General features: G+C 40.3%; 1 protein-coding gene across 1 annotated transcript in view; it reads right to left on the bottom strand.

Annotated features, from left to right (window-relative positions):
* The window catches only part of LOC103030492 (oxysterol-binding protein-related protein 2), an 86,327-nt gene continuing 64,430 nt past the window's right edge, over nucleotides 1-21,897 (bottom strand). The window contains exons 18-26 of the mRNA XM_049482783.1: nucleotides 20,905-21,002; nucleotides 19,254-19,436; nucleotides 18,177-18,284; nucleotides 17,758-17,847; nucleotides 10,280-10,406; nucleotides 9,340-9,456; nucleotides 7,610-7,733; nucleotides 6,716-6,806; nucleotides 1-3,383 (exon numbers count right to left, since the gene is read on the bottom strand). Of these exons, the coding sequence (XP_049338740.1) occupies nucleotides 3,281-3,383; nucleotides 6,716-6,806; nucleotides 7,610-7,733; nucleotides 9,340-9,456; nucleotides 10,280-10,406; nucleotides 17,758-17,847; nucleotides 18,177-18,284; nucleotides 19,254-19,436; nucleotides 20,905-21,002 (1,041 nt within the window). The 3' untranslated portion in view covers nucleotides 1-3,280. The remainder of the gene's footprint in view (nucleotides 3,384-6,715; nucleotides 6,807-7,609; nucleotides 7,734-9,339; nucleotides 9,457-10,279; nucleotides 10,407-17,757; nucleotides 17,848-18,176; nucleotides 18,285-19,253; nucleotides 19,437-20,904; nucleotides 21,003-21,897) is intronic.

The raw sequence follows: 21,897 nt of genomic DNA, 5'->3' as shown, positions 1-21,897 counted from the left end.
TGTAGGGAAGAGTACGCCTTTATTTAGCAACAATACAAACAGCTGATTTCTGTCCTATTATATTCACAAAGATTTTACAGTACAGTTAAAAACGTGCAAAAACAGGGCTCAGATGCTACAGCGTCTGCAGTCTAGTGTACACTCTGTACAGGTTACTGTAGCTAATTATACCATACTGCTCCTAAAAAGAACTCTTCTAAAGGTACTGAGGTGAATTTTTGTTAAAACCCATCTGACTTATATCCACATTTGCATTCTCTCTTATTATATTAACTTATTAGATATATATATATATATATTAATATTAATAAATATTTTCAAAAGAGGAGAAATTGCAGCTAATTTCAAAGCAAATTGAATTTCACAGAATCCAGCAGTCAGAGATAATTAAAAGAGTAATAAATGCTCTGAGTATGAGAGCGTCTAGTCAGTGTACCAAGCACACTGCTGACATTTGTTTTTGCATAGTTTAAACTGTTTTGTGCTTTTATTTTGAAGTCTATTAGTGGGTGTGGCATGGGGGTCGTTTAAAGAAAAAGTGCATTTTATGATAAACAGGTTCCACTTGTATAGACCTGTATAATATTGGGAATATTGGTTGTTTTAATGCTTGAAAGTGGATAAACAACCCAAATATAACAGTTATTGATGGAGTCTCAAATGTAAGAAATTAATTAAACATTTAAAATGAATACAGTTTGGCAGACACAAACTTTGGGACAAGGGAAAAGCCTGTTCGGCCATGTCACCAATGTAGCAGCATTCAACATGACCGCCATCTTGGATTCAACTTTTTTTAATGTGAAGGTAAATGTTTGACACATCAAACTGGTAGAGAATTCCACCATACAATCAGTGGCCTGATTCATGTTACTCTTTCCTGATAAATTTCCACCAAGTCATCAAAAACAAAGAAGCGTTAACAATGTGGGGCAAGCCTGGTTACTGACATGGTAGTAACACCGCAGCAGTAATTTTGGACAATGCCAATAGTAATGTGGGACAGGGCCTGTAGTCAGTGTGGTAACACCACTGTAGTGATGTTGGATGAGGCCTGTAGTCAGTGTGGTAACACAACAGTAGTGATGTTGGATGAGGCCTGTAGTCAGTGTGGTAACACCACTGTAGTGATGTTGGATGAGGCCTGTAGTCAGTGTGGTAACACCACTGTAGTGATGTTGGATGAGGCCTGTAGTCAGTGTGGTAACACAACAGTAGTGATGTTGGATGAGGCCTGTAGTCAGTGTGGTAACACAACAGTAGTGATGTTAGATGAGGCCTGTAGTCGGTGTGGTAACACCATTGTAGTGATGTTAGATGAGGCCAGTAGCCAGTATGCTAACACCTCAGTAGAAATTTTGGACAAGTCTAATAGTAATGTGGGACGAGGCCTGTATTTAGTGTGGTAACACCGCTGTAGTGATGTTAGATGAGGCCTGTAGTTGGCGTGCTAACACCAATGTAGCAATGTTGGATGAGATTGATAATAATATGTAGCCAGTGTGCTAACACTGCAGAGGCAATGTTGAACAAGGCAATGTGGTAATGTGGGCAAGGCCTGTATTCAGTGTGGTATCACCACTGTAGTGATGTTAGATGAGGCCTGTAGTGGGTGTGCTAACACTTCAGTAGTGATGTTGGATGGGGCCTGTAGTTAGTGTGCTAACAACACAGTAGTGATGTTGAAAGAGGTTGGTAGCCAGCATGCTAACAATGCAGTAGCTGTAGTCGATGTGGTAACACGGCAGTAGTGATGTTGGACAAGGCCTGTAGTCAGTGTGGTAACACTGCAGTAGTGATGTTGAATGAGGTTGATAATAATATGTAGCCAGCGTGCTAACACTGCAGTAGCAGTGTTGGACAAGACCAATAGTAATGTGGGATGAGGCCTATAGCTGGTGTAGCAATGCTGGAAGAGGCCAGTAGTTGGTGTGCTAACACAGCGGTGGCAATGTTGGATGAGGTTGATAATACATTTACATTTATGCCATTTAGCTGACGCTCTTATCCAGAGCGACATGTCTTGCCCAAGGAATTTTTTGGTGTAGTGCAGCATCCAGTCACCCAGAGCAGGAACTGAACCGCAGTCTCACACATGATGTGGTAGCCCACAGACAGGAGGTGGAGTTTGTTATCCACTGCACCATACCAGTCACAAATTAATGTAGCCTGTATGCTTACACTGCAGTAGCAATGTTGGACAAGGCCAATATTGTAAAAAATGGATTGTCATCTACCAAACCGTTTTCATTTTATAGTATTAGTGTTTCATTACGTTTGAGACACCTCGTATAGTTACCTGGCCTATGCTTTTATTAATTAACAATCTGTAATTAACAACTCTGAAATCTTTCAGTACTATTGGTTGATCTTTAGGCTAAACATTCTTCAGTCTACACCTTCAAGAGCTTTACAGCATTCACCATCAAAGTTCTACAGTATTTTACTGTATATATTATAAGCAACTTCTACTTTTACATTTAGTATCTAGGCCTAATAAATCACAATCCGTGGCTCCTAGTACCTACGTACTGAGTAGTACCTACTTCTTTGAGCCTGTTTGTTTAAACCTAGTACTGGGCTAAAGACTGAATAAGGCTTTAGAGATTCATTCCTTTTTTATAGCCCAGCATTAAGATTAGCCTAGCTCTAGAACTAGCATTTACAATGTTACTAGAATTTTATTTTTTCTAATTTTATTTTTCTCAACTTTAGCCTGCTACTAGGATTATAAGTGGCTTTTTACCACTTTAAGAAAAAGAAGACTACTGTTTATTTTATTCAGTGAATGGAAGTCAAGTCTAAACATTAAGTCAACCATCTATGTTCTTATTATTTACACAGTTGTTTTGCTACACCTATTGAAATAGAACTCTGATATGATATGTATGGAAATTATTCTCTGAAGTTAAAATCAATGCAAGTCTCTGGATACACAAACGTCACCTCACACAACTGCATATTCAAGAACAACGGCCTCCGTCTCCCACCTGAGCAAACTGTAGAAAGGTGGTGCGTAAATACAAAACCAGATTTGGTTAACTGTGCTTGAAAGACTGGTACAGCAGCACTCATCATCATGGCCCATGTCGCATGTTCTGCTCTGGAGATAATGGTCAAGTGAACACGTATGCCCTCTCCTTATCCGTCCCGCTCCGAGTGGACTGCTTCTCATTGAACATGCAAGATAACTAGAGCCGGTTCTGTCCGAACGGGCTGGGAATTGTTATGCACAGGAGTGGATTATGAGTGGTTTTGTAGAAGTGTGAAGGTGGTAAAGTTAGTAAATGTCAGGTAGTTGCGAGTAGTTCCTGCTCCAGTAGCCTCCACAGTATAGCCAGTCTTGTCCTCCATTGTGTGGGTTGGCTCCTTGATTGAACCACCTGGAAATCAAGGAGAAGACATTAAGCCAGAGTTAGAGAGCCACTCAGATATTCTCTCATCATCTCCATGTCTCTGATTCTCCACTCTCAGGCAGATCAAATCTCAAGAGCTCTTAAAAACTGAGAGGTGTCTGAGCCAGTCAGTCGTTCTCAAACTGGTCCTCAGGGACCCCAGATGCTCCTTGTCTACCCTAGCTCTCAACACGTAGAGAGTGAAAATTTGAACTGGTGGGGGGCTGAGTACCAGTTGAGCATCAAGGCTGTTTACTCTTTATTTTATTGAATTAATTTTTGCTTTGTTAAAGTTTAAAGCTTAAAGCTACAATCTGCAAGATTCAGGGATTTAGTGACCTCTCTGGTGAGAATGTGTAATTGCACAGAGCATGTGAAAGAGCACTTTTAATGCAAATAAATGTAAATAAAATGTTGTGTGAATTCCACTTAGGGCTGCACGATATATCGTTTAAGCATTGTCATCGCAATATGCGCATTCGCGATAGTCACATCGTGGGACGTGCGATGTTACCCAAGTCAGTAAAAACAAGCACGTCATGTTGCAATGTTCTGATTCTTGTTCTGAGTTCTGGGTGAGCAGCGCCGCCTCTGTCTGCTGCCGGGAAGGGCGAGGGAAGAGGAAGCGAGAGGTGGGGAGGGGGAGCGGGCGTAAACACGAGGCAACCCCATGGCTTAACAGGTGATGTAATCGCGGTGCACGTTTCTTCAGTCACTCGCCGGACCAGTGTGTGCCGGAGGGAGGTCGCAGTGAAGTAGCCGCGCTTTAGAACGTTTTTACACCAGCACTATTTGGTCCAGTTAAAACGAACTCTGGTCCGTTTGTAACTTTAGTGCAGTTCGATTGAGCAGGTGTGAAAACAGTAATCGCACTCGGGTGCGGATCAAAAGAACCTCCTCCTCCTCTAGCTGGTCTCGGTCCGGTACCAAACGAACTCTGGAGCTGTTCTCTTTGGTGAGAACGTGATCCGGTCTCGATCGGATCCAGCTATTAAATATAGTCCATTTATTTGAGCTAAACGGCTGATAAAGCAAGCACAGTTTAAACTGATATATTTGCCAGATAACGCTAATTACCACAGCTGTGAACAAACACTGTGTCCATGCACGCGCCGTCTGCGCTGCATTCACTGCTCACAGCCGCGTAACTCTGTTTATTATGTATAAATCTGCGCTGCACGTAGAAACACTGTGTTTGAAAGTGCAGCGTTCAGTGTCAAAGCACAGATATTTGCTCTGGAACACAAAATCGTCTCGCTATATTTACTTTTTTCGTATATTTATATTAAACGTACTCCCTTGTCAGACAGCTCTGACCAATCAGAGGACACAGGCTGCTCGTGTTGTTTATTGATGCGCATTTTGGTGCGTTTACATTTATGCCTATGTGAAACCGAACAGAGCGAGAAAACTCTCCAAGTAAACAAACTCATTAACTGATTCGAAACAGAGAAACGAACTACAGGTGTGAAAACGCCCTTAGTTGCTCGCCGGACCGGTGTGCACCGCGGAGAGGTCAGTCGCTCACTGGGCCGACGTGTAGAGCGGAGACTCCAGGGTGAAAAACACAAGAAAAAACACGGGACGCGGGGACCAGATAGATGATAAAGCTCTCTGAAGAATTACTAATTAACTAAAACTAAGTACTTTTGACGTAAAGCGCTGTGTGTAGCTGTGCTTAAACATTTTTCTTAAATAATTGGTTTATGCTCCTTCAGTGTTGCAGTGTTTATTAACATAATTCTGAACAGATTTCGCTCATTCAAACAGCCTAAAAACAGCCGGTTTATGGGTGGGGTCGGGCTCATAATGGCAGTTTCTGAGTCAGGCTCGGGCAGGGTAGGGTCTGTCGTGAGACAGCACGCGGGGGCGGGGCTGGTGATGTCACGCCATGCATTGTTTAATATTGCAATATTATAGCCTAAAATAAAAACAATGCGGTGTAAAAATGTTCCAATATCGTGCAGCCCTAATTCCACTTGTGTTCCTGTATAGCTTTGATATAGTCTTCAATATTACATTTACAATGTAGAAAATTGTAAAGAAAGAAAACAGTGAATCTACCTCATGAGTCTCAGGTGCTTTTTCACTTAATAATTTTATATGTGTCTCTTTATTTTGCAATATCAGTCATACAAAGTATTTTATGTATTATTGACTTGAACAGATTGGGTCCCCAAGGACTAAATACTGATGTCCTTTAAGTACCACTGGCCTAATAATGTGATGTTACGGCAGCATGGCTCTACAGATCTCTGATATCCAGGGTAAAACTGATATCCACTGTTGCAGATCTTCAGTAGTACCAGTAGAGGGAGCAAAAGTACAGAACAAAAAAACACAACTGGCATGCAGTCTTTATATTTCTCTATTTCTACTCCCAATAGCTAAATTTAGTAACAGTTCTCTCCAAATCAATTCAAACACAATGCAATCAAAATATGTGTTTAATTTAGAAAGTATAATTCTCAAACCACAGAATTCTGCTTTAAACAGAGTATATTGAGTCACCGTGAGTTAGAAAAGCCCAATTTAGAGCTTGAAAAGCACAGCAACACACGGGAAAAGCACAGCAAACACACACAAACTGCAGAGAAACTCAAACCTGGGGCCGACGTACGAGTTTCTTTTTGGACATAGTGAAAAAAAAGAATGTGGGTCAATTAATAATGAATATAAATCAGTGGATTCATAAAACAAAGACACAGATGTGTATATGTATGTGTCTTAGAAATCATTTCAAAACCAAATTATCACTAAAGCCAGAGCGAAAAATTGCACAAATGGGGATAAATAAATATATATTTTTAATATATTTTTAATATTTGTATTCACTACTGTTTTCACTTACTTTGTAATTATTGTTGCTTGTATTGTATTATTTTTTATTGGTTTATTTGTTGTAATGCTTTGGCTATATTGCTGTCACTACAATTGCACCAATAATTCTTCTTCTTTAGGTTTTTGTTTGCCTATACATCTATATATGGTCTATAAATGAAGTGGTATGTTGTAAAATTGGGTTTTATAAATGATATGGGTCCTTTAAATGCATAGAACCATACAGTATAATCTTGTCTGTATTGTGTGAGCGGGTCCGGAACTGCTGTTACAGTATACACCAGCGTTTACCCAGGCTTTACTCAGTGACACACAGCTTAGTGCAGTGATCAGATTACACACATGTAATACAGGGTGAGTGTGATGTACAGTACGTCAACATATAACGTGACAGATAGACGGCAGAGGAAGCTCAGTGTAATGAAGGAGAGAAATAGAGAGAGACAGAAGAGAGGAAACAGAAAAGAGGAAACACTAACCTTGTCTTCCAGTCTTCACTGGATTTGGATCGGTTCTTTCGAGCCACTCTTTGTTTCTCCTCCAGTCTCTTCTTCTCAGCACTGGCTGAATCTGAGAGGAAACAGTGTGCAGGTTTTGACTCATCCTTAATCAATACAGAGCGTACAGACAGTCCTCTCAACCTAAACTCAGTCAGAAGTTCCCTAACTAAAGATAAATACATCTGTTAAAACACCTGCAAGTTTGTTTCTGCGTCATTAAATCAAGATAATCTCTAATTAACAGTGATGGTGGAATTAACCTGACATCTGCATAGTTTAGCGCCCCTATAAACTACATAAAAAAAATTATTACAACAAAAATGGTTGAAGCTTGATACAGTACAATATTTCCTGACAGGTTTAAGGAGGTTGTTTTTTATTGTTTTATTTGGATCCTCATTAGCTATAGCAGTTATTCCTCCTGTGGTCCAACTGACATAGCATAAATAACTAATATAAATCATGCATCATAATTAAATTACACATAACAAATGTAACAAATCTATATAAATAACAAATAAACAAAAAAAAAAAAACTAAACAAAAAGAAAATAGAAAAAAAACTATGACAACCTAATTATTGTATACAAGATGTGGACAAAAAAATATAAAAAAAAACCCAAAACAGATAAAAAATAGATAAAACGTAGTAGGATATAAAATACCATTAGAAAATGTATTAAGGCTAATTACTTTATTTCCAACCTTTATGGTGTCATGCATAGCAGCAATACATAATAGAAGGTTAATATGACCACGCACAGTGGACAGCACAGTGGGTGATAATGATCGTGACTGGCAGTGTCTGGCTAGAACTGTCCACATGACAGACTGATAAGTGACTCAGAAATCTATCACATTTTCATTTAATACCTATGTCTCCGTTCTCCAGGGCGCGAATGTCGGGCCTCAGGCGGCAGTCTGTGGTCGGCAGACTCTCCTTCATGTCTTCCTCCAGCTCATTCAGCTGCATGGCAAACGTGGAGAAGGCGTAGTACTGCAGAAGAACAGAAATAAAAATGTAGATGTTTTAACACATCTTTAACATCTTTGACGTGACTCTAGAAAGCAAAAATCACTCCAGAAACCAGAAGTCTAGCCGGAGTTGCATCAGACCAACTCCAGTTTGAATCTTAGTGCGATTCTGGCCCAAATGCTTGGCTCATATCTAGGCAGAGTGCTGCATGTATCAACACCCCGGTTGCTAATTATAATACAGGAATCGACCCAAGCTACATGTGCCAACACCCCGGTTGCTTAATATAAATCAGGGATCAACCCAAACTAAATGCGCTAAGACCCCAATTGTTGAGTATAAAACAAGAATCGACCCAAGATAAATGTGCTAACTCCCCGATTGCTGAGTATATTACAGGAATTGACTTAAACTAAATGGGCTTACACCCTGGTTGTTGAGTATAAATCAGACAAATGTGTTAACAACCCAGTTGCTGAGTATATTTCAGGAATCGACACATGCCAAATGTGCTAAAACCCCGGTTGCTGAGCATAATACAGGAATCAACTGAAGCCAAATTTGCCAACAGCCCAGGTTGCTGAGTACAAAACAGGAATTGAGCCAAGCTAACCCTGGCTGCTAAATATAATACAGGAACAGACCCAAGCCAAACAGTCCAACACACCGGTTGCTGTGTATAATTCAGTAATCGACTCAAGACAATTGTGCTAAAACCCCGGTTGCTAAATATAATACAGGAATCGACCCAAACTAAATGTGCTAACACCCCGGTTTCTAAATATAAATCAGTAATCAACTTAAGACTAATGTGCTAGCACCCCGGTTGCTGAGTGTAATATAGAAATCGACCCAAGACAAATTTGCTAATACCCCGGTTGCTGAGTATAATACAGAAATCGACACAAGCCTAATGTGCTAGCACCCTGGTTCTTGAGTATGATTCCCAAACTAAATGTGCTAACAGCCTGGTGTCTAAGTATAAATCAGTAATCAACCTAAGACTAATGTGCTAGCACCCCGGTTGCTGAGTGTAATATAGGAATCGACCAGAGACAAATTTGCTAATACCCCGATTGCTGACTATAATACAGAAATAGACACAAGCTTAATGTGGTAACACACTGGTTTTTGAGTATAAATCAGGAATTGACCCAAGACAAATGTGCTAGCACCCCAGTTGCTGAGTATAAATCCGGGATCGACCCAAACTAAATGTGCTAACACCAAGATTGCTGAGTATAATACAGGAATCAACTCAAGACAAATATGCTTAAACCCCTGTTGCTGAGTATAATACAGCAATTGACCCAAGACAAATGTGCTAAATGCTCAGTTGCTAAATATAAATCAGGGATCGATCCAAACTAAATGTGCTAACACCCCAGTTGCTGAATATAATACAAGGAATCGACCCAAGCCACATGTGCCATAACCCCATTTGCCAAGTAAAATATGGCACTTTTGCCAACTCTCTGGTTTCTGAGTTTAAACCACATTTGGCCCAGTTCTGCATGTCCTTTTCCAGGTCTCAGCTGATTATTCATGCTATCTGAGAAATTATGTGACATACAATAGACAGTGGAGCACTTTAAAATGTTCTCCTTTTCTCCTCAGTAGTTCTTACCTGAGCTGAGTTATCGGGTCTGGGGGATATCCTCCAGACGAGTTCACTGCCTGGAATGACCTGAACGGTCTCGGCCTCTGGAGGAGGCATCTCCTCAGGCTCCTCATCCACACTGCTCTAAAGCGGAAACAACAAAATGCTTATATGGTTAAACCCTTAAATGGCACAGAGCTTCCAGCTGCAACAATGTTTTTAAGATCTAAAATAATTTTTTATTCAATTTAAGTTATGTTATATAATTCAATGAAATTAAGACACCTATAATATACATTACCAGTCAAAGGTTTGGACACATCTTCTCGTTCAATGTTTTTTTTTTTTCCAACATAGTAAATGAATACTTGGGCAATCCTGATGAGAGCCAGTTTCATCACAATGTTACATTAGAATATGAATTAGAACTTTACTCAAATAGGACTATTCTTTGTATACCAACTCTTCCTCTTCATGACGTTACAACTGATGCTCTCAAACACATTAAGAGGCAAGAAATTTAAGTTATTAACTCTTGACAAGTTCAGCACAGCTGTTAACTGAAAGCCTGAATTCCAGGTGACTCTACCTCATACAGCTGACTGGTGTGCAAAGCTGTTTTCTAAGCAAGAGGTGCTAGTTTAAAGAATCTAAAATATAAAACACATTCTGGTTTGTTTAACACTTTTTGTATACTAAATAATTCCATATGTTTGAATGACATATTAATCTACAATTCAGAAACTTTAACAATTATGGAAAAAAAAACACTGAATTTAAGGTGTGTCTAAACTTCTAACTGGTATTCTATGTGGCCTAAGGTTGTGTGGACTGATGGGCAAACAGAGAACTGAATTATTTTTAAATTCTTATTTTAAGGTTTGTAGGTGACTCTAAGGCCTCTCTGATTCAGTCTCCAACCCAGACAGGTTACATATCGGTCACCACATGCTCCCCAGCCTCATACCTGCTTACTGCTTTTCTTCTCCTCAGCAGGTTTCTTATCTGCTTTCTTGTGAAGGTCAAACGTAGCTGGATCCACGGTGTACAGGCACTCCGTCCACTTGCCGTAGATGGCACAGATCTTCTTCTTGCTGTACAAACATGACAGCATGTTGCGTCACACAGACCAAACCCAGAAATGCTAATTCACCTCAAACAGCTTCCCATTCAGTTTCACTGCCACACTGTAACTGTAAACGCAGCAGCTTTTAAAGACGTAATTCAGTCAGAGATGCTGACAGGGCTGGATCTGTCTACTGGGGAGCAGTTAGCATGATTTAGCTTTCAATCATGAAGAGCAGTTTTGATTGATTAAAGCTATAATGTCATTTATTGATTGATTGGCATGATGTAGTTACACTTATTTAGCGCCTTTCTAGAAACACAAGAACGTTTTACAATCAGGTTTCTTCTTCTTTGTTTTGTACACACAGCCATTTATACTCAGCACTCATCCACACACTGTTGAGAAGCGGCAGCCAATAGCACACAGCATACTCTCAACCAGAAACAACGTCCATCCTGGAAGAATGCATCGTGCCACGTTCTCATCCTGTCACTACTTCCGGCGCCGACGCGAGTGGCTGCCTGTTCCAGTAGCTCCGTCTCTTTGTGTGTTTTTCTGAGTTTTTTTACGTTTATTTATCGTCTCTGTGCTACTACACACGTCTAGTGTGCATCTTATTTATATCCTAAGGATATTTTTGGTGTAAATATGCGGGGCAGCGAGGAATACGTGTTTATTCCCGGGAAGAACTGCTAGCCCTCCGACCCGCGGGACGTGGGGGCATTGTCCACACAATACCGGATGATCTGAGAAGGAGGTACCGAGGTTGCAGGGCCGGCGCTATGCTAAAGGCTAAGCTAAAGGCTAAGAAGTCGGAGCAGCGCTGGAGGTACAAACCCTCAGTTCCGTCGGTGGTTATGGGGAATGTTAACTCACTGACCAACAAAACCGACGAGCTAGCCTGTCTGGTGAAGAATCAAAAGCTCTACAGGGAGTGTAGCATGCTGTGTTTCACCGAGACCTGGCTCACCCCCGACACGCCGGATGCTAACGTGCAGCTACCCGGCTTTTCTTCAGTGAGGGCGGATCGGGACCCGGTGCTTTGCGGGAAGCGGAAAGGTGGAGGAATCGCGCTGTTTATTAACAACAGATGGTGCAACCCTGGACATGTGTACGTGAAGGAGGTGATCTGCTGTCGGGATATTGAACTGTTAGCGGTGAGTCTCCGACCTTATTACATGCCGCGGGAGCTCTCTCACGCGATCCTTGTGTGTGTTTACATCCAGCCGAGAGCGGACGTGCAGGCGGCGTGTGACGTCATCCACTCCACCGTCGCAGCGCTGCAGACACAGCACCCTGACGCCTTCTATGTGATCACTGGTGACTTTAATCACGTAACGCTGGACTCTACCCTGCCTGCCTTTTTCCAGTTTGTGGACTGTCCCACCAGGAAAAACAGGACCATAGACTTGCTGTATGCTAATGTGAAGGATGCATACAGGGCTATTCCACTACCACCGCTGGGGAAATCAGATCACAATCTGGTGTTCCTGCAGCCTCAGTACAAACCACTGGTACTGAGGCAGCCCACTACCACACGCTCATTCAGAGTCTGGTCTCCTGAAGCAGAAGAAGCCCTAAGGGACTGCTATGACACCACTGACTGGAGCGTGCTGCTGCACCCACATGGTGAGGACATTGAGGGGGTGACTCACTGTGTTACGGACTACTTGAATTTCTGTATGGATGTTGCTGTTCCCACAAAGACTGTACGCTGCTTTCCAAACAACAAACCCTGGATTACCAGCTCCGTCAAGGACCTCCTCAACCAAAAGAAGAGGGCGTTCAAAGACGGAAACTTGGTAGAGCTGAAGCGCGTACAGGGGGAACTCAAGGTACGTCTTAAAGAGGCCAAGGAGTCTTACAGGAAGAAGGTGGAAAGAAAGCTGCAAGACAACAACATGAAGGAAGTCTGGGGTGCAATGAAAACCATCACTGGGTGCAAGAACAACAACGGCAACCCAGTAGATGGCGGTGTGGACAGAGCAAACCAGTTCAACAACTTTTACAACAGGTTTGACTGTCCTGCTCCTGCTGCCCCCTCCTCCTACCCTCCTGCAGCATCACCAACATCTTCTCCATCTCTACCATCATCACCACCATCTCCATCACCTTCAACTCCAACTCCACCATCTTCATCACCACCACCATTACCCTCCCCTCCATCTTCATCAACATAATCACCGTCATCATCATCATCACCACCACCACCACCACCCTCACCTCCTCCATCATAATCTTCATCACCATCAGCACAATCACCCTCACCTCCACCATCTTCATCAGCACCATCATCACCCTCACCTCCACCATCTTCATCATCACCACCATCAACACTATCAACTGGCAGACAAATCATCTCCTCCAGTCCACCAACCTTTACTGCTGACCAGGTCAGGAGACAGCTGAGGAGACTTCACCCCAGGAAGGCAGCTGGCCCGGACAGAGTGTGCCCCGGAATGCTCAAGGCTTGTGCTGTTCAACTGGGTGAGCCCCTCCAACATGTTTTTAACCTGAGTCTGCGTATAGGGAGAGTTCCTGCCACATGGAAGACAACCTGTCTCATTCCTGTTCCCAAGAAGGCACACCCGAAGGAGCTGAATGACTACAGGCCTGTTGCTTTGACATCTCATGTGATGAAGACCATGGAGCGACTGCTGCTGGACCAACTCAGACCTCAGGTCCACCATGCTGAGGACCCACTGCAGTTTGTGTACCGGGAAAAGGTGGGAGTGGAAGATGCCATCCTCTATCTCCTGCACAGAGCTCACTCTCATCTGGACAAGGGGGGAGGTGCTGTGAGGGTCATGTTCTTCGACTTCTCCAGTGCCTTCAACACCATCCAGCCCCTACTACTGAGAGACAAGCTGATGGAGATGGAGGTGGATATGCACCTGGTCACCTGGATCACTGACTACCTTACTGGGAGACCACAACATGTCAGGATCAGGGACTGCTCCTCTGATACAGTGATCAGCAGCACAGGAGCACCACAGGGGACTGTTCTCTCTCCAGTCCTGTTCACACTGTACACATCAGACTTCAAATACCACTCGGAGTCATGCCACATGCAGAAGTTCTCTGACGACACTGCAATTGTGGGGTGTGTGCGTAATGATGATGAGAGGGAGTACAGAAGCCTGGTTGAGGAATTTGTGATGTGGTGCAAGATGAACCATCTGCAGCTGAACATCTCCAAAACCAAGGAGATGTGCATAGACTTCAGGAGGTCCAGGCCCTCTGCTCAGCGGCCAATCTCCATCGAGGGGGTTGACGTGGAGGTGGTCAAATCCTACAAATACCTTGGTGTGCACCTGGACGACAGGCTGGACTGGTCAGTGAACACTGACTCCCTCTACAGGAAGGCTCAGAGCAGACTGTACTTCCTCAGAAGGCTCAGGGCTTTCAACATCTGCCAGAAACTCCTGCTGATGTTCTACCAGTCTGTGGTAGCCAGCGTCCTCTTTTACACTGTTGTGTGTTGGGGAGGCAGCATCAGCAAGAGGGATGCTGGACGACTGGACAGGCTGGTGAGGAAAGCTGGTTCTGTGCTGGGATTAGAGCTGGAGTCCTTAACACCACTGGCAGAGAGGAGAGCCCTCAGTAAGCTGCTGAACATCATGGACAATGTTCACCACCCTCTGCACAGCACCATCACCAGGCAGAGGAGCTCATTCAGCGGCAGACTGCTGTCCCAGTCCTGCTCCACAGACAGACTCCGAAAGTCTTTTGTTCCTCAGGCCATAAGACTGTTCAACTCCTCTCAGCACAGCAAACTAAAGACTCTGTGAAACTTTTTCATTCCGGCCACTCTGGCCACACCATGGACACACCCCCAGCTATGGACACACTCTCAGACTTGCTGATGCCTAGAACACTTTTTATAGTTCTACCATATTTTGCACTAGTAGTTCATTCACTAGTTAATTCATCTACTGTTTACGTATCTTTTGCACTGTTTACGTATCTTTTGCACTGCTTAATTTAATTTAAATTATTATATAACTGTGTATTTGCACTTTCTGTTTGGCTGACATCAGTTATCCTCACATTATGCACATCAACTGGTGTTCACTGTCTATTGTGTTCAACTGCACTACCTCCATTCTCCATCTCCATTACACACACACACACACACGAAGACTGTACATTTACACTGTATATTCTATTTCTTATTTGATTGTATTTATATGTATCTTTATATTTTATCTTTTTTAACTTTGTGTATTGTGTAACCTGCTGCTGGATGCCAAGAATTTCCCCCCGGGGATCAATAAAGTATCTATCTATCTATCTATCTGTCTGTCTGTCTGTCTGTCTGTCTGTCTGTTCCATATTCTTCCTGTTTGTTTTATCTGTCCCAGTTTCACAATTTCTTCTGATTAGAGCTTTAGCCCTTTCTGTATGTTTATCTGGTTTTTGTGTTATATTCTTGGTTTACTGTTCCTTTTCTTGTTTCATTACATAAATACTTGCATTTACGTTGTTCTTGGTCATTTTAGAATATTAGAATTTTAGAATAGGTGACACATTAGGGAGAACATGGAAACTCCACCCAGTTAGGGACTTGAACCCAAGACCCCAGTGCTGGAAGGGACTGCTAACATGCTAACCACTAAGTCACCATGCTGCACAAAATTTTGGGTGTCAATCATTTATCAGATATAGAAAATACAGATCTTGGGTGTAACTGTAGTCATAAAAAATGTCAAATGTCAGCTCCGCCCACTTGTAAAAATGAGTACTGTTACTACAAATAATGTTCTTTAGGGAACCAAAAATGGTTCTTCAATGGTATTGTTTAAAGAATCTTTTGAATCACCTTTATATAGTAAGGTCCTGGTCCTGTTCTAAAGTATATTACCAAAACATGTCTTAATCTATTGCTACTAGCTGGATTTATACTGGTCTTTATGTGTTTTTACACCTGTATAACATTTACACAGGGAGCCCTAAGAGGAAGTGGTCTTAGTCTGGTTCCAAACAGACCCTGGAGCTGTTTATTTGGGGTCAGACAGAAATCACAGTTACAGTGTGGCAGGGAAACCTACCTTGATCTGACCCAATTGACAGATGTACTCCGCAGATAAATGGCTCTGCAGGTGTAGTTTAAGATGGTATAATTACTTCTTCCTGTATTTACTTTCTCTCTCTGCCCAAGATAGATCTGACCAATCAGCAAAGAGAACGCTCTGACATGATTTGTTGTGATGCATTTTGGTGTGCTTAAAATTCTTCCAGCAAAATCTTTTTTTTTTTATTATTGAAGACTAAACTTGAGATATTAAAATGTAAAACGTTATTTACAATAACAAAAATCCAGAAAATATATCATCCAGACCCTACTTTTTTGCTTTTCTACACAGATAATTAAACAATAATTAAGATAGCATCTCTTCTGCATATTTATCACACAATGCATGTAAAGTTTCACCTTGAATTACCAAATGCTTTACTGTAAAGCAAAGTACAGAGAAAAATATTCAACATTCAGCCTCCATTCTAGACCGAACTCAAAACTTATGTATGAAAAAGTAATTACGCAATCTCAGGAACACTTTATTTGGACGCTACCTACACAGACACACCGTGACTCACGGATCAGCTCTGACTAACATATTTAGAAAGCAATATCTGGATTTTTATGTCAGTATTCACAAGATGGCACAGGAGGATTTATGATATAACAGACTGGGGCTCCTGAACTGAAGTCAAATACTTACACTTTTCCATTTTTAACACAAAAAAAAAAAACTTAGAGGTAGAGTGAGTCAGATACATGAAAAATGTTCTTCATCTGAGTAATATATCAAAAAATATATATTTTACAGCTTATTGTTGGGCAATGGTGGCTTAGCAGTTACAGCACCAGGTCATTAAAGTCATGAAGGTTGTGGGAGTGATACATGGGTTTGCCAGGCTGCCAATGTTGGGCCTGATTATTAGTGTAAACTAACAGCATATCAACATAACCTCAGTCATTTTTGCTGCCCTCAATATTGCCCATTGTGTCTGCTTAGCTAGAACCACCCATTAAAGTAAATGTTTACGATCATTATGATTCATTTACCGTATTTTTTGCACTATAAGGCGCACCTAAAATCCTTTAATTTTCCCAAAATGGACAGTGTGCCTTATAATCCAGTGCACCTTATGTATGAATTTTATCAGTGCGTAAAGGAGCAGTAAAGCCACTCTGCTTAAGTGCAGCGAGACTGAAGCAGTATTAGCATTAGCCACTAACCGCGCTAAGCGCTAGCTCTTTTTTATTTTACCGTTCATTGGTGAAAATTAGCGAACTGTAGCCTTTACTGTGTGCTGTGTTAAAGCAAGCTACGTAAGACGAACTGCCAGCTAACATCACCCGGCTAACAGAAACACTCAGGATTCCTCAGTGTAGCTCTATCAGGCAGTATTTACAAATCCTGCTAGCAGTTAGCTGCTAATGCTAATGCTGCTGCACTCAGCCTTAGTGAAAATCTAGAAAGCTAACCTTACAGTAAATAAACAGAAGCACTTTACTCACACAAATAAACATTTTTCAATAGAGAAATTTAGGTACCACTTTAAAATAAGACTACCTTTTTAAAGGGTTTATAAATGGTTTACAATTTGTTTATTAATGGTTAATAATTAGGTTGTAAATGCCTTAAAAATAATTAATCAGTTATAACACATACGTAGACATAACAATGACCTGTTATTTGCCCAATTGTAAACCCACAACTGTCTATATTGTTGCCCTTTCTACGTATGTGTTATAACTGATTATTAATGATTTTAAGGCATTTACAACCTAATTATTAACCATTAATAAACTAATTGTAAACCATTTAGAAACCCTTTATAAAGGTAGTCTTATTTTAAAGTGGTACCGAAATTTGTGTAGATTAACATCCAGTGCTCATTTGAATTTAAAAGAAAATGTTTTTTTTATTACAGTTTTGTTTACTTAGCTTAGCTTTACTTAATTTACCACCCCTGTTCCTTACTAGTGTTGCATAATGTGCCTTTTAATACTGTAGACCTTTATTAATAGTGCACCTTATAATCTGGTGTGCCTAATGGTGCAAAAAATACGGATATAGGGTATACAAGCATTATATTCCCATTCAAATGTCTCAGCATCCTTAACAATTAAAAGTCTTCCACGCTATGAAAAAGTGGAATTGCATTCTTACTTCATTATTATATCAGTGGCATAAAATGTTTGTATTAAAATGACAATAGTATCATTTAATCTTTTTAAAGATTGTTTCTAGAACAAAATATTGTCAAAATGTAGCTTAACGCTAGCTATGCATCAAAAATGTTGGCTATAACTTGATTTCAATAAAAAAATAAACAAAAATTGAACAGAAAACGAATATTGTTACCTTTTATCGAGTATATATCCCTCCACTTTGTGTAGCTCTTTGCCGAAAATGCCGCATGACTTGAACGTCAGAGCGCACCTTTCTCCAGTCCTGTTAAAAAAGAATGAAACGAGAAATTGCAGGCAGAATAACAACTTTCTTTTCCACACAGAGGAAGCAGACTTGTAGATGTTGTTGCGTAATGCTGATATCAGTGTTAGAAGAAAAGCTCCCGGGGCTGTACTCTGACAGGTTTATAAAAATGCGCTGTAAACAGCTGGGTGTGATTAATTAGGCAGAAGCTGCAGAAGAACAGGCTATTTTCTGACGTGTGCTGAAGGTAGCTGTAGAGTGAGGGTGTGAGGTGTGAAGGTATTTTATCTAATGGAGAATCAGTCGAGTCGTGAGTGGTGAGGTGCTGTAATCTTACTTGCCCTTACTTATGGTTAATCACCTCCACATTGCCGTACTGCTCGATCCACAGCTGACCCACTATGATGTTGTGGACGCAGCAGGTGGGGTTGGTCCAGGTGTAAGCTTCATTGTGTCTGCAGATAAAAATACTTAATGAGTCAATATACAGAGATTTTCTGGGAAACAACATTTCATTTTCCAGCAGGACTTGGCAGACTGCCCACACTGACAAAAGTATCAATTGATCTTACAGCTCTGGAAATAAATAAGAGACCAGTTATAAATGATGAGTTTCTTTGATTTTACCAAATTGAAAACCTCTGGAATATAATAATCAAGAGGAAGATGGATGATCACAAGCCATCAAACCAAGCTGCTGGATTTTTGAATTTTTGCACCAGGAGTGGCATAAAGTTATCCAAAATCAGTTTGTAAGACTGGTGGAGGAGAACATGCCAAGATGCATGAAAACTGTGATTAAAAACCAGGGTTATTACACCAAATATTGATTTCTGAACTGTTAAAACTTTATTAATATGTTTTTCTTTGCATTATTTGAGGTCTAAAAGCTCTGCATCTTTTTTGTTATTTCTGCAAATAAATGCTCTAAATGGCAATTTTTTTAATTTGAAATTTGGGAGAAATGTTGTCCGTAGTTTATAGAATAAAAGAACAATGTTAATTTAACTCAAACATAAACCTATAAATAGCAAAATCAGAAAAACTGATTCAGAAACTGAAGTGGTCTTTTACATTTTTCCAGAGCTGTATATAATATTCTAATTTTCTGAGATACAGATTTTTGGGTTTTTATTGGCTGTAAGCCATAATCATCTACAATAAAAGAAATAAACGCTTAAAATAGATCACTCTGTGTGTAATACATCTATATAATATATGAGTTTTTCATTTTAAATTGGCTGAAATAAAAGCACTTTTCAATGATATTCTGTTTTTTTGAGATGCACCTGTACATATAAAGGATTTCAGCAATAGCCCAGAATTCCTATATCGGAGCATCTCCAGCTGCATGTTCTCAGCTGCACTTCCCTTGGCAGGACTGAGTGTAATCCGAGTGCAGATAAAAGGCCAGCTGAACTCACTTGGGCAGTTCGAGGGTAATGATGCCACGTGGCTCCGCCTCCACACTCTTCCCCCAGAACTTGAGTTTAGGGTAAATGGAGCCGTGGAACAGGAAGTCGTCCTTCAGGCCTTCAGCGTGGAACGCACTGACGGGAGGGTGGTGGCTCACCTGCTCAGAAACCCACCTGAAGCCCAGGTCCTCCCTAACGACAGATACAGAGTGTAAGAGTGCACTGTAATGTCTACAGATTCAGCTTCAGTTCAGGGTTCAGTTCACTTTTAATACTTTTAAATAAAAATAAAATTAATTACAGTGCTAGTCAAAAGTTTGGGAACACTTTCTCATTCAATGTTTTTCTATTTTTTTTTTTATTGTAGATACAAAAAAAAAAAAACATATATAATATAACATAATCCCAACAATATTCTGTGATTAACTGCACTTGTTCTTCTTAAGATGCAATTTAATATAGTGGATATTTAAATATAAATAAAAGTATGAATGTAAGAAATGTATTTTTTTTTATTTAATTATATTTGTATGAGTGGTGTTCATTAAAATACTAGTATATACTTGTATGTTTGAGGGGAGTTAAAACCAACTTGGGGTGCTGGAATAAAGAATACATGATAAATTAAATAGAGGAAACTTTTTTTTTTTACTTTATTGTGAACATTTCACCTTTTTTGTAAGGATTTCTGAATTAGAACTTAATTTGAGAATAAAATAATGTTTTCACACCTGTAGTTGGTTTCTATGGTCTAGATCTATCTGGGTCTATGATGAGTTTATTTATTTGGAGCTTTTTCCCTCTGTTTGGTTTAGTTTCACACAGGCATAAACTTAAAAGCACCAAAATGTGCACCAGTAAATCACGCAAGCACATTGTCTCCTCTGATTGGCCAGATCTGTCTGGCATGGGAGACAGAAACATGGGCCAAGTAAAAAATTTAAACTAGTTTTTACATATTGCAGAAAGCTACAATTTTGTTTTTGGAATAACTGGGTCATTTTGATGCCAAATGGTAAGGATCAATATTTTTCAAATTAACAAATATCAAGACAATTTTTTTTTTTTTTTGCCAAAGTTTTTTTTTTTACTATATTCCAAAGAGCTAGGAGAAATAAAAAAATGCACACAAAGCAAAATCCTGTTCTCAGGATGTTAATTTCCAATAGGAAATGCCATTAGTCTCTGCTACAGTTGTTTGGTTTCTGAACGTGTCTGGAATCCAGTGATGACCCATGAATAGCTTATAACTAGAGACCTAACAATATAAGGTGCCCAAACTTTACATTGGCCACATTGGTACATTGATATATATTCTTTATTTAGTGCTCATTAGGATAGGCTAAAATACTGTATTTATATTTGATTACCTGTGTTCACTGGTTTCTCAACAAAAGGTGCATAAAATTATGGCTATGAGGATGCAAAGTTCCCCAACAGCAATGCAATTAGAGCATGGGTTATGAAAATTCCATGTTATCATAAATACAATACACAGTTTTTTTCCATGTTCATTGATAAACATGCTCCCATTATTAAAATGATAGATGACAGACAGTGTGCATCACTGACAGTTTACACTACCAGGTCAGTGTCTGTACAGCACGTCTGGGATGAGTTCCCAGAGGCAGCGTGAGAACGTCACGTGACCAGCACTGACCTGATCAGCTCGTAGGTTTCACCCAGCAGAGGATTGAAGGGCTTGCCAGTTCTCTCCCACTGGGAAGCAACAGCAGACACGGCGAACGCGGCCACACACTGTAAACACACACACACACACACACACACAAACCTGCATTAACTGGAGCACCATTACAATTACCTGACACTGCCTGCTTCAGAAAGACACCTGTGAATATTTTCTAAGTCCTTGTCATTGTTACACAGCGATGAGCAGTTTCCTGCTAGACACACACACAATAAATCTCCAAATATTTGTGGAAACTAGAGGTGGGCGATATGACCCTTACATAATATCACGATATTTCATGGTATGTTTGCGATATTGATAAATCATTCAAAAATACACTACTGCAACAAAATTAATTAAATTTTGTTATTGCATACAGTATGATATGGCACACCCCTAAATGAGATATTAAAAAATACAAAAATTTGATCAGATTTGTTTTAGAAGTCAATGATCCAGAATGTCATGATGCTAATAATAAAGCACTCCAAATCTCTCCATATATCCAGAATTAACATAAAATAGTAGATATATAATGGGAAATGAGAACAGTGTGATTTTTTTCTTTTGCTAAAAACAATAAAAAAGTAGTACCCTGATGTGATAAATAGGGGTGGCGGATATGGTACCATATTTCAGGATATAATATCGTTCACCATATTAAAAGAATGTATGTATATTTTTGCGTACGATACGATATGGCACACCCCTAGTGGAAACCCTTCAAATTAACGCATTACTCAATTACTTTACAGCTTTTTGTGCTTGCTAAGACCCAAAACCTGGTATATGTAGCCCAAATTCCATCTATTGCAGTCAATCTATTACAGTTTTTTCCAGTTGCTGACACACTAAAATGACATGTGTCGCACAATTATTGAAACTGACACACAGAAGAAGTTATAATCTTCTTTTTTTGCTTTACACACATTTTGCAATTCAAAACAGCACTTTTTAAAAGCT

The sequence above is a fragment of the Astyanax mexicanus genome, chromosome 8 (assembly GCF_023375975.1).
Source record: "Astyanax mexicanus isolate ESR-SI-001 chromosome 8, AstMex3_surface, whole genome shotgun sequence".
NCBI classification, from domain to species: domain Eukaryota; kingdom Metazoa; phylum Chordata; class Actinopteri; order Characiformes; family Acestrorhamphidae; genus Astyanax; species Astyanax mexicanus.
Note: the sequence above shows the minus strand (reverse complement) of the source record. Positions and strands in the feature narration are given on the sequence as shown.